Source organism: Phoca vitulina, unplaced genomic scaffold (genome assembly GCF_004348235.1).
Source record: "Phoca vitulina isolate PV1807 unplaced genomic scaffold, GSC_HSeal_1.0 scaffold27, whole genome shotgun sequence".
Lineage (NCBI taxonomy): Eukaryota > Metazoa > Chordata > Mammalia > Carnivora > Phocidae > Phoca > Phoca vitulina.
In genome coordinates, this window is record NW_022589730.1 from 17,252,306 (window position 1) to 17,271,566 (window position 19,261).

At 45.7% G+C, this 19,261-nt stretch overlaps 1 protein-coding gene across 2 annotated transcripts in view; it reads right to left on the minus strand.

Annotated features, from left to right (window-relative positions):
- The window catches only part of NEDD4L (NEDD4 like E3 ubiquitin protein ligase), a 330,492-nt gene extending 321,537 nt beyond the window's left edge, over positions 1-8,955 (minus strand). The window contains exon 1 of one of the 2 annotated variants that reach the window (XM_032422607.1): positions 8,843-8,955. In XM_032422607.1, coding sequence (XP_032278498.1) covers positions 8,843-8,890 — 48 coding nt within the window. In that variant the 5' untranslated portion in view covers positions 8,891-8,955. Of the gene's footprint in view, positions 1-7,837; positions 8,016-8,842 lie in introns of those variants that run through there. The other variant, XM_032422609.1, reaches the window with a different exon arrangement.
- Positions 8,956-19,261: the final 10,306 nt, after the last annotated feature.

Below are 19,261 nucleotides of genomic sequence, written 5' to 3' on the forward strand. Positions count from 1 at the left end.
ACTTTTTCCAGTTAGATGAGTGGCCTCTCCACGTTATTAAATACTCCCCAACACCTCCCCTGCCCTGCCAGCCACCCCCATTGCTGCAGGATGCTCTTCTCTACCTCACTTCTCAAAGAAGGAAAGGAAAAGCTCTTAGCCCAAGCTCAACGTGTTCTCAGGGAAATGAAGACATCCCCTCCACAGGCAGGTGGGCATGGCACATACCAATTTCTCAATTATCAGCATCAACATACTCTAGGACTCAAATATCAACACAGTGGGTTCAGCCCCTCCAGACAGAGCTTAAGTCAAGTGCCACATTCATGTATCCTCTGGAGTTATTAACAAACGGGGAGGATGTGCAGTCGGTTCAAAGTTGAGAAACGACCTGCCTGCCGTTCTGCTCACATCCAATTATCACACCCCAGACACGGAGCACCAAAGGGACTGGAGGAGAGTAAAAGGAAGCAAACGGATTCTCAGTTTTGCTTCTTCTTTAAACCTCACACTCCTTCCCCTTTCCAACCCAAACTGCCAAAGATGAAGTTGGCACTAGGCTAACACTCAAAGATGAATCACTTATTAACTGAGAGAGGGAAAAAATGGAGCCTTAGAGGAAAAAAAAAAAAAAGCAAGCAAGCACAGGTTTTCAACAGACTTTGGTTCTAAAGGTAGTTGGCAGATTTGAGAGTATGTGGAGCTTTTAATTCCATGAGATACACTGAGCGCTTACTAAGCAAATTCTCTAAATAGCTTAGGCTTGCTTTTGTTTTGTGGGGATGCGGATGGGGGGTGGGTGGGGAGACGACACCAGACCAAAATAACTTCCAGTATTTAAAAAAACAAGACATACACGTGTAAGTAAAACTAACCCATTCAACAAACATCTTCGTTTAAAAAAGAAAAATAAAAAATAAAAAGAAATCAAAAAATAAAAAGAAAAAAACCAAAAGATCTTTATCTTCTCCATTACCTCTGACCCAAGCCTGTCTCCACTAGAGTCCTCAAGCCTGTGACTTCTAACACAGTTGCCAAAACATCCATGGAACATTCAAAATCCTATAGATCCCTGAACAAAACTAAGTTTGCATTTCGAGACAGTAATCTGTAACAGATGTGCCACAGAGGCGGTTTGGTGGGACTTCCCGCCAGATATAAACGTGCTGGCGATCTTCCCCAACGGCGATGCTCTCCCACTGTGAAGTCCGGCCCCACAACGCGCTCTGAAAGGCACACTACAAAACACGATCCACAGCTGCATCCACGGAGAGCGAGGAGAGCCAGGCCTTGAATGCAGCTGGAAAGTGCAAACCGTGCTAATTGAGGCCAGACCAAGACTCACAGGCACAACGCAGCCCCTGTCGCTGCACCACAGGGTCCCCCACCGGGGTCTGCTGGAGGTGGCCAGTCACGCGCAGAGGCAGAAGGAGCACACGGCCTCCGCCCGGCGGACAACACATGGACAGTGCCTGAGCCACTCACGCAATCCCTCCAAACTTCACTCCGGTGTGCCCGGGATGCGTCGGTGCACCGGAGCGCGGACACACTGCAGGTGATGGGACACGACCCTGACCAGCCATGGCCAGTCCATCCCCTCGGTGGGACCACGATCCCTACGAGCCCTTCCAAGTTCCATCTTGGATTTCACATCGCAGCATCTTACACTAAAACAGTCACTTTTCGGGCACCTGGGTGGCTCAGTCAGTTAAGCATCTGACTCTTGGTTTCAGCTCAGGTCATGATCTCAGGGTCCTGGGATCGAGTCCCACATTGGGCTCCCTGCTCAGCGGGGAGCCTGCTTCTCCCTCTCCCTCTGCCCCTCGCCCTGCTTGTGCTGTCTCGCTCTTTCAAATAAATAAAATCTTTCTTTAAAAAACTCTTAAAAGGGGCGCCTGGGTGGCTCAGTCATTGGGCGTCTGCCTTCGGCTCAGGTCATGGTCCCAGGGTCCTGGGATCAAGCCCCGCATGGGGCTCCCTGCTCAGCGGGAAGCCTACTTCTCCCTCTCCCACTCGCCCTGCTTGGGTTCCCTCTCTCGCTGTGTCTCTGTGTCAAATAAATAAATAAAATCTTTAAAAAAAAAAAAAATTCTTAAAAAACAAAGTCACTTTTCAATGGCCCCTTTTTCTTGGTGAATAGGAGGTATAAAAATACGAAATCTCTCAGTGGATGCCTGCCTGCCAGGAAGTCACCCAACACTGAATTTGATGACAGCAAGGGAATCAGATAGTCTCAACCATTAAACTTGGCAAGTTCTGAATCAATACAGGACTTTGGAGTCAGGGACAAAAAGTCGACTAGAGGGTCAGATTTAAGCTAGTTACCCCAGATACGCTAACGGAATATAGCTTTTCCACACCTAAAGGTATTATTACAGTGACAGCTGCTTTCAGGCCACTCGGGTTCAGAACAAATCATTACAACTCGAACAAGGTCCTATGTGTTCATGAAACGTGTGTCCCAGATCTTTACACCGCTGGTTTTCTCTCTGCACAACCTGAGCCAGTCTTACCTCGGAATCAAGAAAGTTCTCCGGCAATCAAATACTCGGGAGTGGTGATAATTATTAGTTCCTCCTCAAAGCCAATGACAATTCCAGAGCAGTCCATACAGAACTAGCATTTTCTTTTTTTTTAGAAGTCCCTATGCACCCAAGAACAAAGGACATCACCGTGGTTCTCAAAGGAACTTTTCTGTGTGTATATTTGTGGGGGGATTTCCCCCCAGATCCAAATGCCTGTTCCTCTTCCAAATTTAATATGCCCTGGATAAAAGGGTATTTCTTGATAGTGCTCGCACTGACAATCACCTTAGGTGTTTTTACTAAACAATTTTTTTTTTTAGTTTGTAGGAAAACATTGGTTTCTAAATCTAGTTTCTTTATCTTCATCGCTGAATTCGGCTCTCACTTCCATATCCCACCAACAGGCAACTCCCGACCAAGAGCAGCAACATGAAACAGTACAAACATTGCCACCTATAGTCAGAAAGCGAGATATGTTTGTTTATAGGGTAACCTGGAAGAGAAACAATACAAGAACAGAAAGTAACATTTGGCCACCCTTCTCATAGCCTTCACCAATCCTACTATCCTAATACTTATTTTCATAATTATTCATATATTATTTTGATCCTCTTTAATATCGATTATCAAAAGTATAGTCTGCTTTATTGCCAATTAAATAGATCACTAAGCCAAAAACACTTCAAAGACCTACAAAATCAGAACACCTGAAAACTCTTAAGTTAAAATCTCATTTTACTGCTATTCATCTAGGACCCAAATTCAAGGGCACCAATAAAATCTGTTCAAATAGACCTTTTAACTCAAAATAAAAATGTTAAGATGATCTCAATCTGTCAAAGAGAAACTGATTTCTTTCTTTCACCAGTCACATACTACCGCGCTTCTATGTTGTTTGAGTAACTGCTCGATGAAGGAAGGCAAGTAAACCAGCAATGAGCATGAAGTTTCTTCCCTCACAGTGAGTGCAGAAGCAATTTAACAGGAACTCAAAAGCACTGCTGCGATGTGTGACGCCATTCCCTAATGTCAGGGACTTCCTCCTGGAGACGTCTCCTAAATATATGGCAAGCATACTAATGCTCCCAATATCACAAAACAACTTTGCAAGAAGTTTCCTGGAGTGTGGGTCCTCGCTGCACTGAGGAGATGGCCAAGTACCATTCAACCACTTTTTAAACTGTGTTCTGCTACAGTAAAGAAACCAGGATGGTCTAGGGATTCCCGTTTTGCCACAGTCCTCACTCCTTTGAACAAAATTATTTTTATTCCTTAAGTTAAGGAAACTGCTTTTCAGGAATGAGATAATTTAAAGCCTTCTGACTTAAATTGAAAATAAATTAAAATGTCAGTTTCTACAACTGCCATAGAACCCTTAAAGAAAATAAAAATCTAATGAGAGTAGAACTTTAAGACAATACATTATATTCGCCAGTTTATAAAATTGCTTTTAAATGTCACAATAAAATCTAGGCCCTTTTAGGGTTTTTCTTCAACGTTAGCAATCACAATGCAGACTGTAACTCGAATATTGCTCGTGTCCTAGGCATAAAGCACACCAACCAGCACAGCTAGGCTTGATTTCAAGCATCTGGAGTTGGAACAAATGGGCAAAGTTTTATCTCCCTCTACAAAACTGCGTTCAGCATCCACCTTTAGTCCAGACAATATCTTAACTAATTTCCAAAAGCCATCTTGTGATCATTTTGCACAGCTACAAAGACGGCATGCAGGGTTTCAAGTAATCTCTTGAAAACACAGACCACTTCTGAAAAATTAACGACCACTCTGAATTACTTACAGATGGCTATTCAAGGTGGCCTAGCTTGTAGGCTCCCTGTTTCTTCTCTGCCAATGCCCAGTTAAGAGCATTCCCCTGATGCTACCCCTTTTCTCAGAAACAGGCAAAAATCTGACCAGCAACTGACTTGAAAGCGTTGAATGACCTACTGAAACTGACAGCCCAGGGTTATCCCAGGTTTCTAATGAGAGTCAGGAATTCTAAAACATCCTGAAATAAGGATGCGTCAAAAAATTAATGGTGTATCATAGCGTGACCAATTTTTTTCTTTGTCTTAGCAGTACAGAAAATAATGGTGCAACTTAAAGTTGACCGCATCTTTTTTTTTTAATATCTTTTTTTTGAAAGATTTTATTTATTTATTTGACAGAGAAAGAGACAGCGAGAGAGGGAACACAAGCAGGGGGAGTGGGAGAGGGAGAAGCAGGCTTCCCGCCGAGCAGGGAGCCCGATGCGGGGCTCGATCCCAGGACCCTGGGATCATGACCTGAGCCGAAGGCAGACGCTTAACGACTGAGCCACCCAGGCGCCCCGAGTTGACCGCATCTTAAAGAAAATATACCTATGCCAACAGTTAAACCTTACAGGTTTGTTATGGAGTAAATGGAACCCTAAAACAATAAGGAGTAGTGGGGATGCTAGCAAATACAGCACAGCTATCACATCTCCAGGGCCACCGCATGGACCCACTCATTGTTGCCAGGTGAGAATGGAGCCCCAATGAGGTCAGATTTTTGCCATTTTCTGTAAAAATTCCCAAGCTTTAAAACACAGTGGAGACCATACTACTAAGCAAGCCTCCTGGTGCATTCAGAACTAGAAGTCTTTGGTTTACAACTTCTGATGTTCATCTCCATTGCAAATCAACCTCAACAATCTAACTATGAAAACCTTTCAAGATACTTGGAAGAGAGGAAGAATGCTAAAAACTAGGGCTGTGCAATCAACAGAATAGAGTTCCAATCCTGACTCCATAACTTCCTGTGTGTCTTTATGCAGGTTACTTAACATCTCTGAGCCTCCAGTCCTCATCTGTAAATCTCAGCACCCCTTATGGGAGGGGGAGGGAGGTTCATGAGGATTAAATGAGACCACAAGTACATAAAGCCTTAACACAGTGCTAGGTGCAGCATAGACAATATGAAACATTAGCCAACTATTCTTGTTTGTATAAAACACAGAGGGAGGGTGTCAAAGTACCATCCCACGTCAGCCTGGCCTTCATTTCTATGCCATCTGCCTCACTGTAACCACCCAAAAGCTGCCACATCTAATAAGAAAGCTGTCGTTCAGACTTTAGTGTTTCACCCAGAAATCTTTTCAATGAAGTATAACTTCCAAGACGTTGTAATAAAAGACTTCAAGAGGTTAACAGTTTATATTCCCAAGTAAACTGCCAAAAAGTGCTACACATTGCCAAAAAAAAATAAAATAAAAACGAAAAGCAAAACAAAAAACTGCCAAGGAACCAAGCCAGATGCAGCAACCAGTCCAACTGCTCTGATTCCAAACCAAATCTGATGCTGGGCCCTGCATCACAAGTTTTGCTAATTTGCTATCTCTCAACACCAAAGTCCTTCATCTGATGGCAATTTTCAAATTTGGTTTCCCTAAGGTGACCTGATTTGAATCAGTAAATATGAACTCTACCTCTCGAGGAACCTCAGCCAGTAAGACACAAAAGATAAACAGTCCACGCACTCACACAAGTAAAGCCCGTATTTAACCCCTTTCATTCTACAAGCTGGAGACACCTAGGAGCATGGTCCTCTGTCTTGGCATCCCACCGCAATGCTTCATCACCGGCAATACTTACAGCGAAAGAAATGTTTCTGAGATGGGACAGGACACTAAGTGCACTCCAAACACACAATGCTGTCCATCAACTTCCAAAGAAAATACAAACTAACTTTTAAGAACTGTGCTAGGTATGGACACCTATTTTGCTAAGAGATGTGTAAGATAACTCTTATGTAGCCATCAAACTATCTTCAGGTGTGATGTTCCCCAGCACACCAAGTGTGTAAACTGAAGTGCACTCGTATTTAACACGCCTTGGAAAATCAACCCTGCCATCGGTTTCATCAGCCTGCCTGCCGTAAGAGCCTGTTAAGATCTTTCATTTGTTTTCTTACACTGCCTGATTCAGGGGGACAAAACAAGCTGTGCAAATTCAACAATTTGTTAATATTCTACGAAGGCATTCTCTGATTTTCCAAAGGCTAACCTGACGGCATGAAACCTCCCATAAAAAGCAAATACCAAAGAAATGTGAAGTCATCAAAACAGCCCTGCCTTATTTTTTTTCACTGGGAGAAGCAGCTGGAAAAAGACAACAGATGCCACTTGTCTTTTGTAATATACAAAAGTGCTGGGGAACTAAAGAGTACCAGCAACACAGCCATCACTCAATCAAGAAAATGTCTTCATCACCTCATGCTGTTCCCCACACAGCCCCAACACCCCTCTAGCAACATACAGGAGTGAACCCATTCACACACACAAACACATACACACGCACCCCAATTCTGTGTATATTCCATCCTTCACTTTCACACTGGACACCAGTTAAGAAGATCTGAGTTAACTCATCTAAAGAGGCAAGATGTATGCTAGGTAGATGGTGACACTGGATATAAATGTAAACAAAGAATAAACAACAGGGACATGCATTGGACTCATTTATCCAGTTGAATTTCCCAAAACACTGTCAATATCTTTTTCTTCAGCACGCCATTAAAAATCATACAATTTAGAACAAGAGAGACCAGAGCTGAAGTGCAGCTGTCTTCCCCCCAATACCTCAAAAGCCCTTTGTTTCGGAATGTCTGTATCTCAGCACCTTTCTAAGAGCTCACTGCCTGCCATTTACTGCTGCTAATTAAATGGAGAAGTACAGGATGAAAAGGAAAGCTCCTCAAAGGGTAGAGGAGCCTGGGAGAGGAGAACCCCCTGGGTAAAAGAAACAATGATCCTTTTCACCCATCCCCAGGTAACTGCACCAAAAAGGGAAATTATTTTACACGAGCACAGCATGGCAAAATAATCAAAAACGTTAAATCACACATTATTTGCATTGTGATCATTCTTTGATAAACTACATACCACAGCAAGCCTTACCTAGCCCTGTGAAGAAAAAGTCATACCCCCACTCTCCCCACCCCAAGATAACTATTCCATTACACACTTACAAAGCACGCGCGCGCACACACACGCACGCACACACACACACCCCATACCAGAGCAGCAAAGCTGGTGAGAGAGAAGCCATAACGTAGGCAGGTCTAGATAATAGCCTCTCCACTAACCCCACCCCCAACACCAGAGAAAGAGGGGACCTCAGAAAAGAAAGGAGAGGAAGAAAGAGAAAGCCAGAAATCCTTGAATTTCCAGGCATCAACTTTTCATGAAATGCACAACCAGGATAGGAAATACCTCCCTGCTGAGTAATGCTTCATGGGTTGTAAATTCACCTCTCGAAAGGGGAGCCAGACCTGAGCTCGCACCCCGCCAGATGGCAAACCCCTCCTACCTGCTCCATCCAGCCTGCCGGTCACGCCGCGCCAGCGACAGGCCTCCCACCCCCCTTTCTGGCAGAGCAACACACCAATAAGAGCCGAGCGTAGCTGAGGATCGTTTCCAAAGGGGGGAGTAGAAAACCGCGAGGAGAGAGTGAGGGTAAAAACAAAGCTCTTTCCACTCAAACCGACAGCCTTGGGGGCGTGGCTTATTTGATGTGCTTTATTAATAAAGGCGATCAATTGAGCTTTTGTCTCTCCACCTACCCCGGAGGTGCCGGGCTTTGAATCCTTGGGAGGGGGAAAAAAAAAAATGGCAGGGCTGCAAGCTTCCTCCAAGTTTCCAGTAGCACCTGCCACCAAGCTGGCCGTCCTCCCCCACCAAAAAGACCCTGAGATCCACACTCCTGGTTTCGACTCTGCAAGCCAGAGCGACAGACACACCCAGCTCAAGCGTCTTGCCCACTCCCACCGGGATAAGCACACACTCATCGGAGCACTTGCTGACACTACCACCGGAAAGTTCCGGGGGGAGGGGGGTGGAGAACAATTCAGGTTCCTCCGCTGCCCCGGGCTCCCCCGCGCGGCGCGGGCCCCCAGCCGAGACCCAGACGTGACACATATCATGGACTCCCGAGAGGCAGGGGCGAGAGGCGGAAAGTTGCCCAACAGCCCGGGAGACGCGGCTGGGAGACGAGGGGGAACAGGGGGCCAGAGAGGAGCACGCGCCCTCCTCCCACCCCCAAGGCGGGGAAGCGGCCGAGCGAACCCCGGCTCGAAGGCGTCGCGCCGCTTTATTTACAAACAATGCACTCCGCTGGGGGCCGGGGGCTGGGGAGGGGGGGCGCGAGCGCCGGGCAGATGGGCCCGAGCACGCCCGCCGCCGGCGCCCGGGCTTTTGGGGTTCCGCCGCAGGCGCGGGGGACGCGCACCCCGGGGGTCGGCCCAGTCCCCACCCCCTGCCGGCACGGGACAGGAACTCCCCGGGGAGTCCCAGGCGGGAAGGGGGCGCCGCTCACCTCGTCTTCCGAAAGACCGTAGACCGGCTCCCCGAGCCCGGTCGCCATGGAGCCGGCGCCCCGCGCGGGCTCCGAGGCTCTCCCCGGCGGCTGGGCTGCGGCGCGGGCGGCCGGTCTTCTGCGCGCCCGGCCTGCGCGCGTCCCGCCGGGGGAGCCGCCGGACGCCGGCAGGTGAGGGAGCCCGAGCGCGCGCCCCGGCCGCTGCCTGCGCCGCTTCCTCCCGGAAGGCTGCGGGGCCGTGCGGGCTGGCGGTGCTGAGAGCGCGCCGTGCAGCGGGCGGCGGCGCGGAGCCCGCCGGGCTTTCCCTCCCCGCTCGCCCGGCCGCCGCTCTCCGCCCCTCTCGGAGCCTGCTCTCCGATCTCCGGAACCCGGCTCGCCCGCCCCCTCACTAGCTCCCTGCGGCCCCCGCTCTCTCCGCCCAGTCCTCCGCCTCCTCCTACCCGGCGCCCAGAGGGGACCCTCCCCCCCTCGCCGGGGCGGGCACACGCGCCCCCCAAGCCAATCACAGGCCGGCCTGGGGGGCGGGCCGCGGGCTGCGGGGTGGCGGGGTTCTGCCCCCACGCCCACCCCACCCCCAGGCCTTCCCAGCGGCGCTCGGGGGCTCACCCGGCCTCGGGGCTGCTCGGCCCAGGGTTGGGAGGGAAAGGAGGGTTGCGGGTGCGGGCTTGGCCTTCCGAGCTGACCCACCCTCCCTTTCCAGCTTTCCCTCTGTTTTGGGGAAGGGGCGGCCTGGGCATTTGGGGGGGAGGGTGGGCTGAAGGCATTTTCCCCGAGGGGGAAAAAAAAAACCAAAACCCGCTCAGTTCATTCCTGTTCCCCATGGTCTTTTTACCCAGAGCCCTAAGCTCGCCGTAACTGTTAAAGGGGGAAACGTGGATGTTTCGAGACCCCTTTAAATTCTTGGCAATCCCAACCAGCCGGACTCAGCTACGCTGTCAGCTCCCCGGGCCGATCCGGCCGGCCGGCCGCCTGCCGGGGAGAGGCTGCCCCGGTGTGGCCGCGAGTCGTCACTGCCCGTGTCAACCTTACGGGGCACGAAACCAACACGGCGCCCGCGCTGGGTACACACCCACCCACTCGGAAACAGCCAGCCTTGTTCTTGGAATAAAAGGCAGCTCATTTGTGAGCCGCAAGGTGAAATATCAAACTCAAGTTTAAGGTTATCCTCTGCATATGCAAACCCGTAAGACGTCTTATTAGCCACCGCAGGAGTCTTCCCACATTCCAGCTACCGTTTCTTCTTTAGCAAGCAGTTCATTTTCATCCTTCAGATCTATAGGAATGCCAGAGACTACTTGAAATAAGTGAAAGAAATTCATCACTCGACTTCTTCCAGGAAGCCTTTCCTTAATTTAGATGGTAAATGCAGTTGCGAGTTTTGGGGGGTTTTTTGGTAGTTGTTGTTTTTGCTTTTTTTTTTTTTTTTTTGCTTTTTTTAAAGCAGAACATGCCATTTTCCTTTGAAAAGAAACCTCAGAATGCCTACTTGGGATTAATAGGGTGCTTTTAGAATTTTTCAAGTTAGAAAGGAGAACTCACGTGATCCATAAGTATCATTATGCCTGTTGCCAGCTACTTTACTAAAATATCTGCTGTAGGCCCTGCTAGATCGTTTTCAAAAGAAAATGGGCACAACCATCCTAACTTAAATTCTCCTTTGCCTTCCCATGACATCACAGTGGCTTAAAACAATCTGCTCTGCGTATGATGGGTTTCCCTTCAAGGCTTAACCCCATGGAGTCAGCACTGTACTCAGAAGCCTTCTTGTCTACCAACCGCGGGCCATTAAATCAATAGTACTTAGATGCCAGAAAAGCCCGACTGAGAAAAAAAAATTAACCTTTAACCGGTCTCCCTGTTCATTCTTTCCAGGCCAAAGTTTTTCCACCCTTTCAGACCTAGATTCTTTTTGATAAATAAAAGGTTCTCTAACATACACACCTGTGCATACACACACACACACCCCAATTGTGACTCCTATAGGTTTCACTACTTCTTTACCCTAACTAGCCAGGCCTTTGTCAAGCTTCGTATCCTTTATGGGCGAGGGGGAACAATAATTGATTTTAAAATTTTCTAATAGAGAATTGTAATTTCTAATTACATAGGACACCCTTCCTACATCCTGGAGGTACATAGTCCCAGCCTTTATCTCTGGGGGAAGCCGTAATTTTTCAGGAAATGTAGAGGTGTGTCATACTTCCTCTCATCCTCTCTTCATCGGTCCTGCTCCCACGCCCCCACCCCAACAGCCTGCATCTCTGGCACTCTTGGGTCATATCCTTGGCTTTTGCTCAGGGATGGCAATTAGAAACAACAATATGAAACTTGCCATATGTCATTTATTGTAGGGGTGTTTATAAAACTGTGATCCATAACATCATTCAATGGCCCCCATAAGAAGACTCAAACAAGATGTTTCAGACCTATGAAGAAAAGCTTTCTTTCTTCCAAGGAACTGGAAAGCTTTTACAAATGGGTGACAAGAACAATTTCAAATGATTGTTTTTCTATTTACTTTGGCCACCAGGAAACTCAGGACCAACTTTATGGCCTTAAGCCATAAAAGAACGTATAAAAAATGAAATCAGTCCCCTTTGTAATTATGTACGGGTTTCCCCCAGTGCAGTGGTTCTCTATGCTGAAGGCACATTGTCACCATCTGGGGAGCTTTAAAATTACCCAGTGCCCAGTACCAAGCGCTCAGTTGCCAGCGTAGGAGACTGTGATTACACTGGTTCAGGGTAGGAGCTCAGGCATCAGTAGTTTCAGTGGTTTCCCAGGTGATGCTAATGTGTATTTTCTCTGCCAGTGGTTCCCAAACTTTACTGCACATAGGAACTGCACATAGGAACACTCAGGGAAGCTGTAAAACTATTATTCTCCACCCCCCTCCCCCATACACTGATCTATTTGATGTGGGGTACCACGTGGGCATCAGGATTTTTAGAGGCTCTCCAGGTGATTCTATCTAAGGTACAGCAAAATTTAGGGATCTCTAGCCTAGATAAATATTCCTACTCTTTACATATTTTCTATGATCCTGATTTTTTAAATTTAGACAAAATTGCTTATTATAAACATACTCAAATCCTTTGTGGAAGGAGATAGGATGTAAACAAATACATTTAATGTGACTAGTATTGCTGATCAGTTCTTCTTGCGCCCCACCACTTGGAAGTCTCAGAATAGCAATCCAGTTTTTTTTTGGGGGGGGGGGAAGGGGATAGTGCAGGGAGGACAACCCTTAAGACAAACTGTTTGGCATTCTCATCCAAACTGTTGTTGCATCCTCCAGTCAGGTTCCCATCTACCCAGCAATTTCATAGAACCTGACTTGTAGGTTGTTCTCTAGAATTTGTTCCATTCCGTTCACTTTGGAGGCTGCTTTAAACATCTAAGATTTGATACTGTGGGTATTTGGTAAATGCTCTTCACTGGGTCATCAGAAATGAAAAATTAGCAAGAACGATTTTAAAGTACAACAGGTAATCACAAATAGGAAATATTTTAATGTTAAGCCTCTTTACAAATTGAGTTGGTTTAGCTAACTATGTGTATCTTAATCAAGCCTGGGAAGTACCCAAAGCTGAATACATAGTGTCACTTATTTGCATAAATTTCATATAAATAACACTATATTTTTCTCATCAATTTTTTGGTGACTTGGATTCTTTAAAAAGAAAGCCCATGAAACAGTCCTTTGAAGATGGCCACGTACCTGTAAAAACTGGTGTTATCTTGGAACTTAGCTGCATTCATTGACACATAGAGAAAGCTCACAAATTTAAGGTGTTTATGATTACACGTGGAAATAAACCATGCTTCAAATTGTTGAGGAGTATAGAGATGGGTAACAAAGAGAGGCTTGTAAATAACTAATCTTTGTGTATAAAAATAGCTAAGCTTTTTAAGAACCACATCTTGAACACCTATGTGCTCTTCATTCTAGAGCTCCAAAAATATCTGAGACGTAGATATTGGATTCCTATTTTGTTCCCCAGTGTGACTAAACACTTGCCTCTTAACTGGCTATATTAGCTATTTTCCTTTTTTTTTTTTTTTTTAGATTTTATTTATTTATTTGAGAGAGAGAGAGATCACAAGCAGGGCGAGTGGCAGGGGGAGAGGGAGAAGCAGACTCCTCCCCTGAGCAAGGAGCCCGCTATGGGGCTCCATCCCAGGACCCTGGGATCATGACCTGAGCCAAAGGCAGACGCTTAACTGACTGAGCCACCCAGGCGCCCCTAGCTATTTTCCTTTTTAAATAATATTTCTAAAATATCTAGATTTGTTTCCACATTTTTACTGTACTTTCCCTTATTTTTTTTTTTTAAAGATTTTATTTATTTATTCATGAGAGACAGAGAGAGAGAGAGAGAAGCAGAGGGAGAAGCAGGCTCCCAAGGAGCAGGGAGCCCGATGCGGGACTCGATCCCAGGACCCTGGGATCATGACCTGAGCCGAAGGCAGATGCTTAACCATCTGAGCCACCCAGGCGCCCTCCCTTATTTTTAAATGAATCTTTTTATTGAATTATGCTGTTGTTTTATTATATTTGTTTCCCTCTCCCAGTTGGGATGTTAATTGTTCCATTTCTATTCTTTTACTGTTTACTTTTACCATTTTATATGCATGCCTAACTTAACAAATCGAAAGTTAGTATCTTAATCCCCCATCTGAACAAAAGAAGAAGCTTAAAACACTATTTTTTATTAGCTCTTTCCATGGTATTACTACCCAGTTTCATTCCATCCTTTTTTAAACCCCCAAATTAGTTATTTTCATACTTTTTTCCTTTTTTTTTTTTTTTTTTTTTTTTGGTTTTAGCAATGTGTTTTGTGGTTTCGTTTCTAAGGATTACTTGTTGCTTCTTAGACATTCATCTGAGATCATTTTCCTTCTTCCTGAGGAACAGAGTTTAAATTTTTTTTAGTAAAGGCTCATTGGCGATAAACTCTGTTTCTGTTTATCTGAAAATGTCTCCATACATGGAAGATGATGAAAATTATATATTAGAAGCAGACTCAGAGTGGTTATGGAATGTAGAAAGATGTAAATAAATCTTCTTAATGTGACTAGTGTCATCAACCTACCCAACCCCACCCCTCTAAAGTCTTGAGTTTGTGAATAATTTTGGGGGCAACTGGGGGTCAGGACAACCCTTAAGAAAAACTCCATAGTCTTTTTTTTTTTTTTTTTTTTTAAAGATTTTATTTATTTATTTGACAGAGACAGAGACAGCGAGAGAGGGAACACAAGCAGGGGGAGTGGGAGAGGGAGAAGCAGGCTTCCCGCAGAGCAGGGAGCCCGATGCGGGGCTCGATCCCAGGACCCTGGGATCATGACCGGAGCCGAAGGCAGACGCTTAACGACTGAGCCACCCAGGCGCCCCAAAAACTCCATAGTCTTATCCAAGGTAAAAAGACAGTCTCATTCTCTATACTTTGAAGATGCTATTCCTCTGATTTCTGGCTTCCATTGCTAATGATGAATGGGCACCTCTTAGTCTAATTATTCCTGTGTAGGTCATTTGTTTTATCTTTAACTGCTTTTCATTGTTGTTCTGAACTTTCTATAATTTGTTTATACCTGGCTTTCCTCTTACTTATCCTGCCTAACCTACTTTGCGCCTTATCTGTGGATTTAAGTTTTTTTATTATTTATGGCAAGTGCTCAGCTTTCATGTCTTCAGATATTGCTCTTTTTCCACTCTCGATATTTGTCCCTCTGGGATTCCAATTGACCACATGTAGACTTTCTCATTCTATTGTCAGTATCTCTTACACTCTTTAACATATCCCACCTCCTTGTCTGTGCTGCATTCTAAGGGATTTATGCAGATCTCTCTTCTGCTTTGCTAAGTAACTATTTAGTTGAGTCTGGTTTTTTTGTTTAGCCCATCAAGTGAGTTTTTTATTCAGTAATTATGTTTTTCATATCTAAAAGTTCTATTTTTGTAATCAGCCTCATCATTCTTGATAGTTTCTTATTTTGTTTCCAAATTTTACTTCATTAAACAAGTCATAACTAATTTTTATTCTTTGCTAATTCCAATATGTAAAAGTTTGGAATGTGTCTCTTCTGGTTTCTGCTGATGCTCACCCATCGTGACTTCATGCCATGTGTGTTTATCGTAAATTAATGTGGTTGTCAATTTATTTGGTTAATCTTGGTCTATGGGAATCCAAAGTGGATTTGTGTTTGCTTCTAAGACCAGGGGCACTACCACCCTGAGACCACTTTATCCTCATTTCAGAGTCTTGATTTCAGACAGAAGTCTCAGGTTCAGCCACTTGCCTAAAAACTACCCTCCCCTTAATTGCAGTGCTGATACTGCATTTACTGCAGCATTCTTTGGTTTCAGCTAACTTTTTCAGGATGGAGGAGTATGGCACATTCATTATTATTCAGCAGATATTCACTTCCTCCCCTTCAGGAGGAATAAATGTTCCTGCCCAGTGATATTACACTTGACCACTTAAGTTACTCCGTTCGATGCCATACGAGCAGAAGGCACTAGTGGCCAATTCAAAACAGAGATAAGACGCTTTGCAAGTTTTGCCACTTCTTTTGCGTCCTTCTTTTGAATCCTCCACCCACTCTAGGTTTGGTTTGCCAGCATCTCTAGAACATAACCTCCGTGAATGTTCCACAGTCTTATCAAGTGGATGCGATAGATGTTGGTGAGAAGCTGCAGTGCCTTCCAAGGAGGGCAAGACTTGAGAGAACAGGATTAAAATGCTGGAGAGAAAAAAGCCAAAAGTTTGATGACATATTCTGTTGGCCAGATTGTGGAGACACAAAATTTTCCCCCATTGCTAGTGAGTGTGCAAAATAATCCCTGTGGAGAAGAATTGGTCCGTGTCCATATCAAATTACATTGATATGATAATCCAGTAATCCCACTTCTAAGACTAACAGCTACAGGAAAATATGAAGCTTTGTGCATTTGAAAATATTGAAAGATTGGAAATAACCCCAGATGGCCATCAATAGAGAAGTGTTTGAATCAGTGATTGAGACAACCACACAATGAAGGACTGTGTAATTGTAAGAATAAATGGGGGTGCTCTCCATACACTGATATGGAGTAATCTCAAGGATATGTTGGGTTTTTTTTTTTTTAAAGATTTTTATTTATTTGACAGAAAGAGACACAGCGAGAGAGGGAACACAAGCAGGGGAAGTGGGAGAGGGAGAAGCAAGCTTCCCTGCGGAGCAGGGAGCCCGATGCAGGGCTTGCTCGATCCCAGGACCCCGGGATCATGACCTGAGCCGAAGGCAGACGCTTAACGACTGAGCCACCCAGGCGCCCCTCAAGTATATGTTGTTTAATGAAAAGAAAAAATAAGCGAAGTGCAGAACCGTGTTTATCGTGGGCTACCATTCATATGCAAATAGGAAAACATGCCTGAGTCCAGAAGTGCAGATAATGTCATCAAGGCTCTGATGCTTGGCTCTGCTTGGCTCTGCTTGGCTTCACTCCTCAGTCTGGTTCCTTCCAAATGAGAAGATTGCTTGCAGCCCCGGCTCCTCCATCAATGAGGGAGGGCCCCGCCTGGGTCACAGGCCCGCCCCCTTGCAAGGGAGAGAAGAGGACAGAGTGGTGACAGCCCCACCAGGACCAGATGGCAGGACAGCAGGGAAGGCCCCCAAATGAAATGGGGCCACTGAACACACAAGGACAAGAGAAGCCCACAACAGGCTCAGACCTCTAAGAACAAGACATGCGAAGAGACCATCTCCAAGTTTGTCCACATTTCAAAATTTTGTGGAATAGCTGAGCCTCCTTCCCTTGGGGGTATCAAAGAGAAGCAGCTGTAAACATTTCTTTAAACTTCATAGTCAAGAACTCATAGCAAGCCATTGAGTTAATCTGGGGCTGGCATCATAGTTTGCTTCTGGTTTCTCCACCGCACCTACCAGATTTTTCTGGGAATCTGAAGCCTATTGCCTGGAAACAGAGCAGGAGTTGAGAAAGTGAATGCTGAACTGTGAAAGTAGAATCAAAGCAGCAGGACTCGCGCCTGTACGAGGACAAAACAGCTTTTGGTGTTATGTTTCACACCCGGAGAGCTCTCCCTTTGCTTCCCTGGTGTGGATGCCTCTGGGATTCTCTGCGGCCAGCTGTAATGGAGAGCTGTAAGAAAGGGGCAGGTGTTGCTCATTGGAAGAAGGCTAATGACCTCAGCAGCACTTTGGGATAAGCTGAGAGCCTCCGGCAAGCCTTGTAACGGGCTGCCAGCCCAATCTTAGCATTTACGGAGACTAGCAAAGCATCCCAGTGGAAACAGAATTTCTGGGCATCCAAAGGTTGTGATGGCTAAGAAGCTCAGGTTATTTGGAGTCATCACACCTGTTTCAGTAGGAAGAACATTATTGCAAACTACTTTTATGGAATTGTGCAAAAGCAGTTTCTCTTCCTTTCTTTCCCTTTTTCCTAGAACCAAACATCTTTGGGCTGTGGGTCGAGAAATCTTCTGCTTCCCATGGTTGAAACTGTGCCTGGGGAAATGGCCTTGTTACCTTTTGATAGATAATTCCAGTAAGCCCTGCTAGCTAATGGCCACTGACTCTGCGTGTTCCCCAGGATCTGCTCAGTGGAGCTTCAACTTCAATTACTATAAAACAAACAAACTCCTATGCTTTTACAACAGAAATTTCTCATAGTCATGTAAACTCAAGTTCTTTTTTAAAAAATCAGAAATCTGTGATTTTTAAATCTGTGATTTAAATCTGTGATTACTCTATGTTAAAACTATAGCACATTAAAAATACATTCCATTACATTTTGTGGTTTACCATTAAAGTTTAATATTAAATCACTTCTTTGGGGCCTGTATCATTGTGCCCTCTTCCCTCTTGATGCTCTGGTCCTCAGATCCCTCCGTCCATGCACCTGTCCTGAACGAAGACTTTGGTGCCTGGTTCCCCATTATCCTGTCCACCTCAATGCCTGGGCTATAATCTGCCTGGGATTTAATGAATGGATGCCGAGCTGCCTCATCCAACCTCCTGGCTTCTCAGGTCCTTGACCTCTCCATTTCGAATGGTCTTCTCCTCTACATCCTAGATGTTGTCAATACTCCAAACTGCTCCACCTCAAACATCAGTGACTTAAACACCAACTCTCTCATCTCGGACTCCTCCCACCCCAGCTTAGGGTCTCCCATGTCCTTTGGCATCATCAAGACCATTATCCCCTCCACGGCAGTGGTCAGCTCTGAGACCCTCAGGCTTCATTCACCACCTGCCTGGTCTAGCTGAAATTCTAATCCCTTCTGTCTGTCCCTTGCTCTCGAAATTGTGCCCAACTGCACCTGCCTCCATCCCCTGCTCTTTCTGCTTTATCCCACCCTAAATTTGGGTAGCTGAGAATTGTTGAAGAATGTAAAGCTCAGGAGTTCCCCCCCACCATGAATTCCCAGTCGCCATCCTCAACTGTGCTCCCCTATTCCTGACCTCTCTCCTACCTGGTCCCTCTCAGCGGATGGCTTTGCTTCTTGTTTTAGAAAGGGCTCTAGGGGTGCCTGGGTGGCTCAGTCAGTTAAGCGGTTAAGCATCTGCCTTCAGCTCAGGTCATGATCCCGGTGTCCTGGGATCGAGTCCCATGTCGGACTCCTTGCTCAGCGGGGAACCTGCTTCTCCCTCTCCCTCTGCCTGCCATTCCCCCTGCTTATGCGCACTCTCTTTCTCCCCCCCTCTCTCTGTCAAATAAATAATAAATAAAATCTAAAAAAAAAAAAAGAAAGGGCTCTAGGAGAAAACAGAAATCATCAAATAAGTCCCTCACCATCACACCTGCAAACATCTCATCCACAGCCCAGTCCCACTGCCACCTCCTTGTCCATTCTCCTGTCATGGATCAGTCATCCCAAGGAGGCTGGAGCCCACTGCTCCCAGTTATCCCCTCTTTTGCCCACTGGATCCTTTTAATCAGCATTTAAATTTTCTTCCAACCTCAAAAAAAAACCCAAAAATAAACCATAAACACAAAGCTTTCTCTGAGCTTCACATCCCCTTCCTTTTACCAGCTTATCTCGATTCTTCCCTTCACAATCAAATGTCTACACCTGCTGTCTACCCTTCCTCACAACCATTTATTTCCTGACCCCTCCAGTCCGGTTCTCATTAATTTCAATAACAACATGCCAGTGGAGACTCTTTCATCTTTTTTATTTGTTCTCTTAATGGCATCCACCACAGAGTGCTCTTCTGTCCTCTGGAAACTTTCTGTTGTGCTTCCTGGACTCATTGACAAGCACACTCACCTGGTTTCCCATCCACCTTTCTAGCTTCTCCTATTCCCTTTCCATCATGAGCTCTTTCTCCTCCAGCCTGTGAGCTCCCAAGGGACTCATTGCTGGCCCCTCTTCTCTTCATACCCTTTATGATGTCCCCTGAGATCTTGTTTTC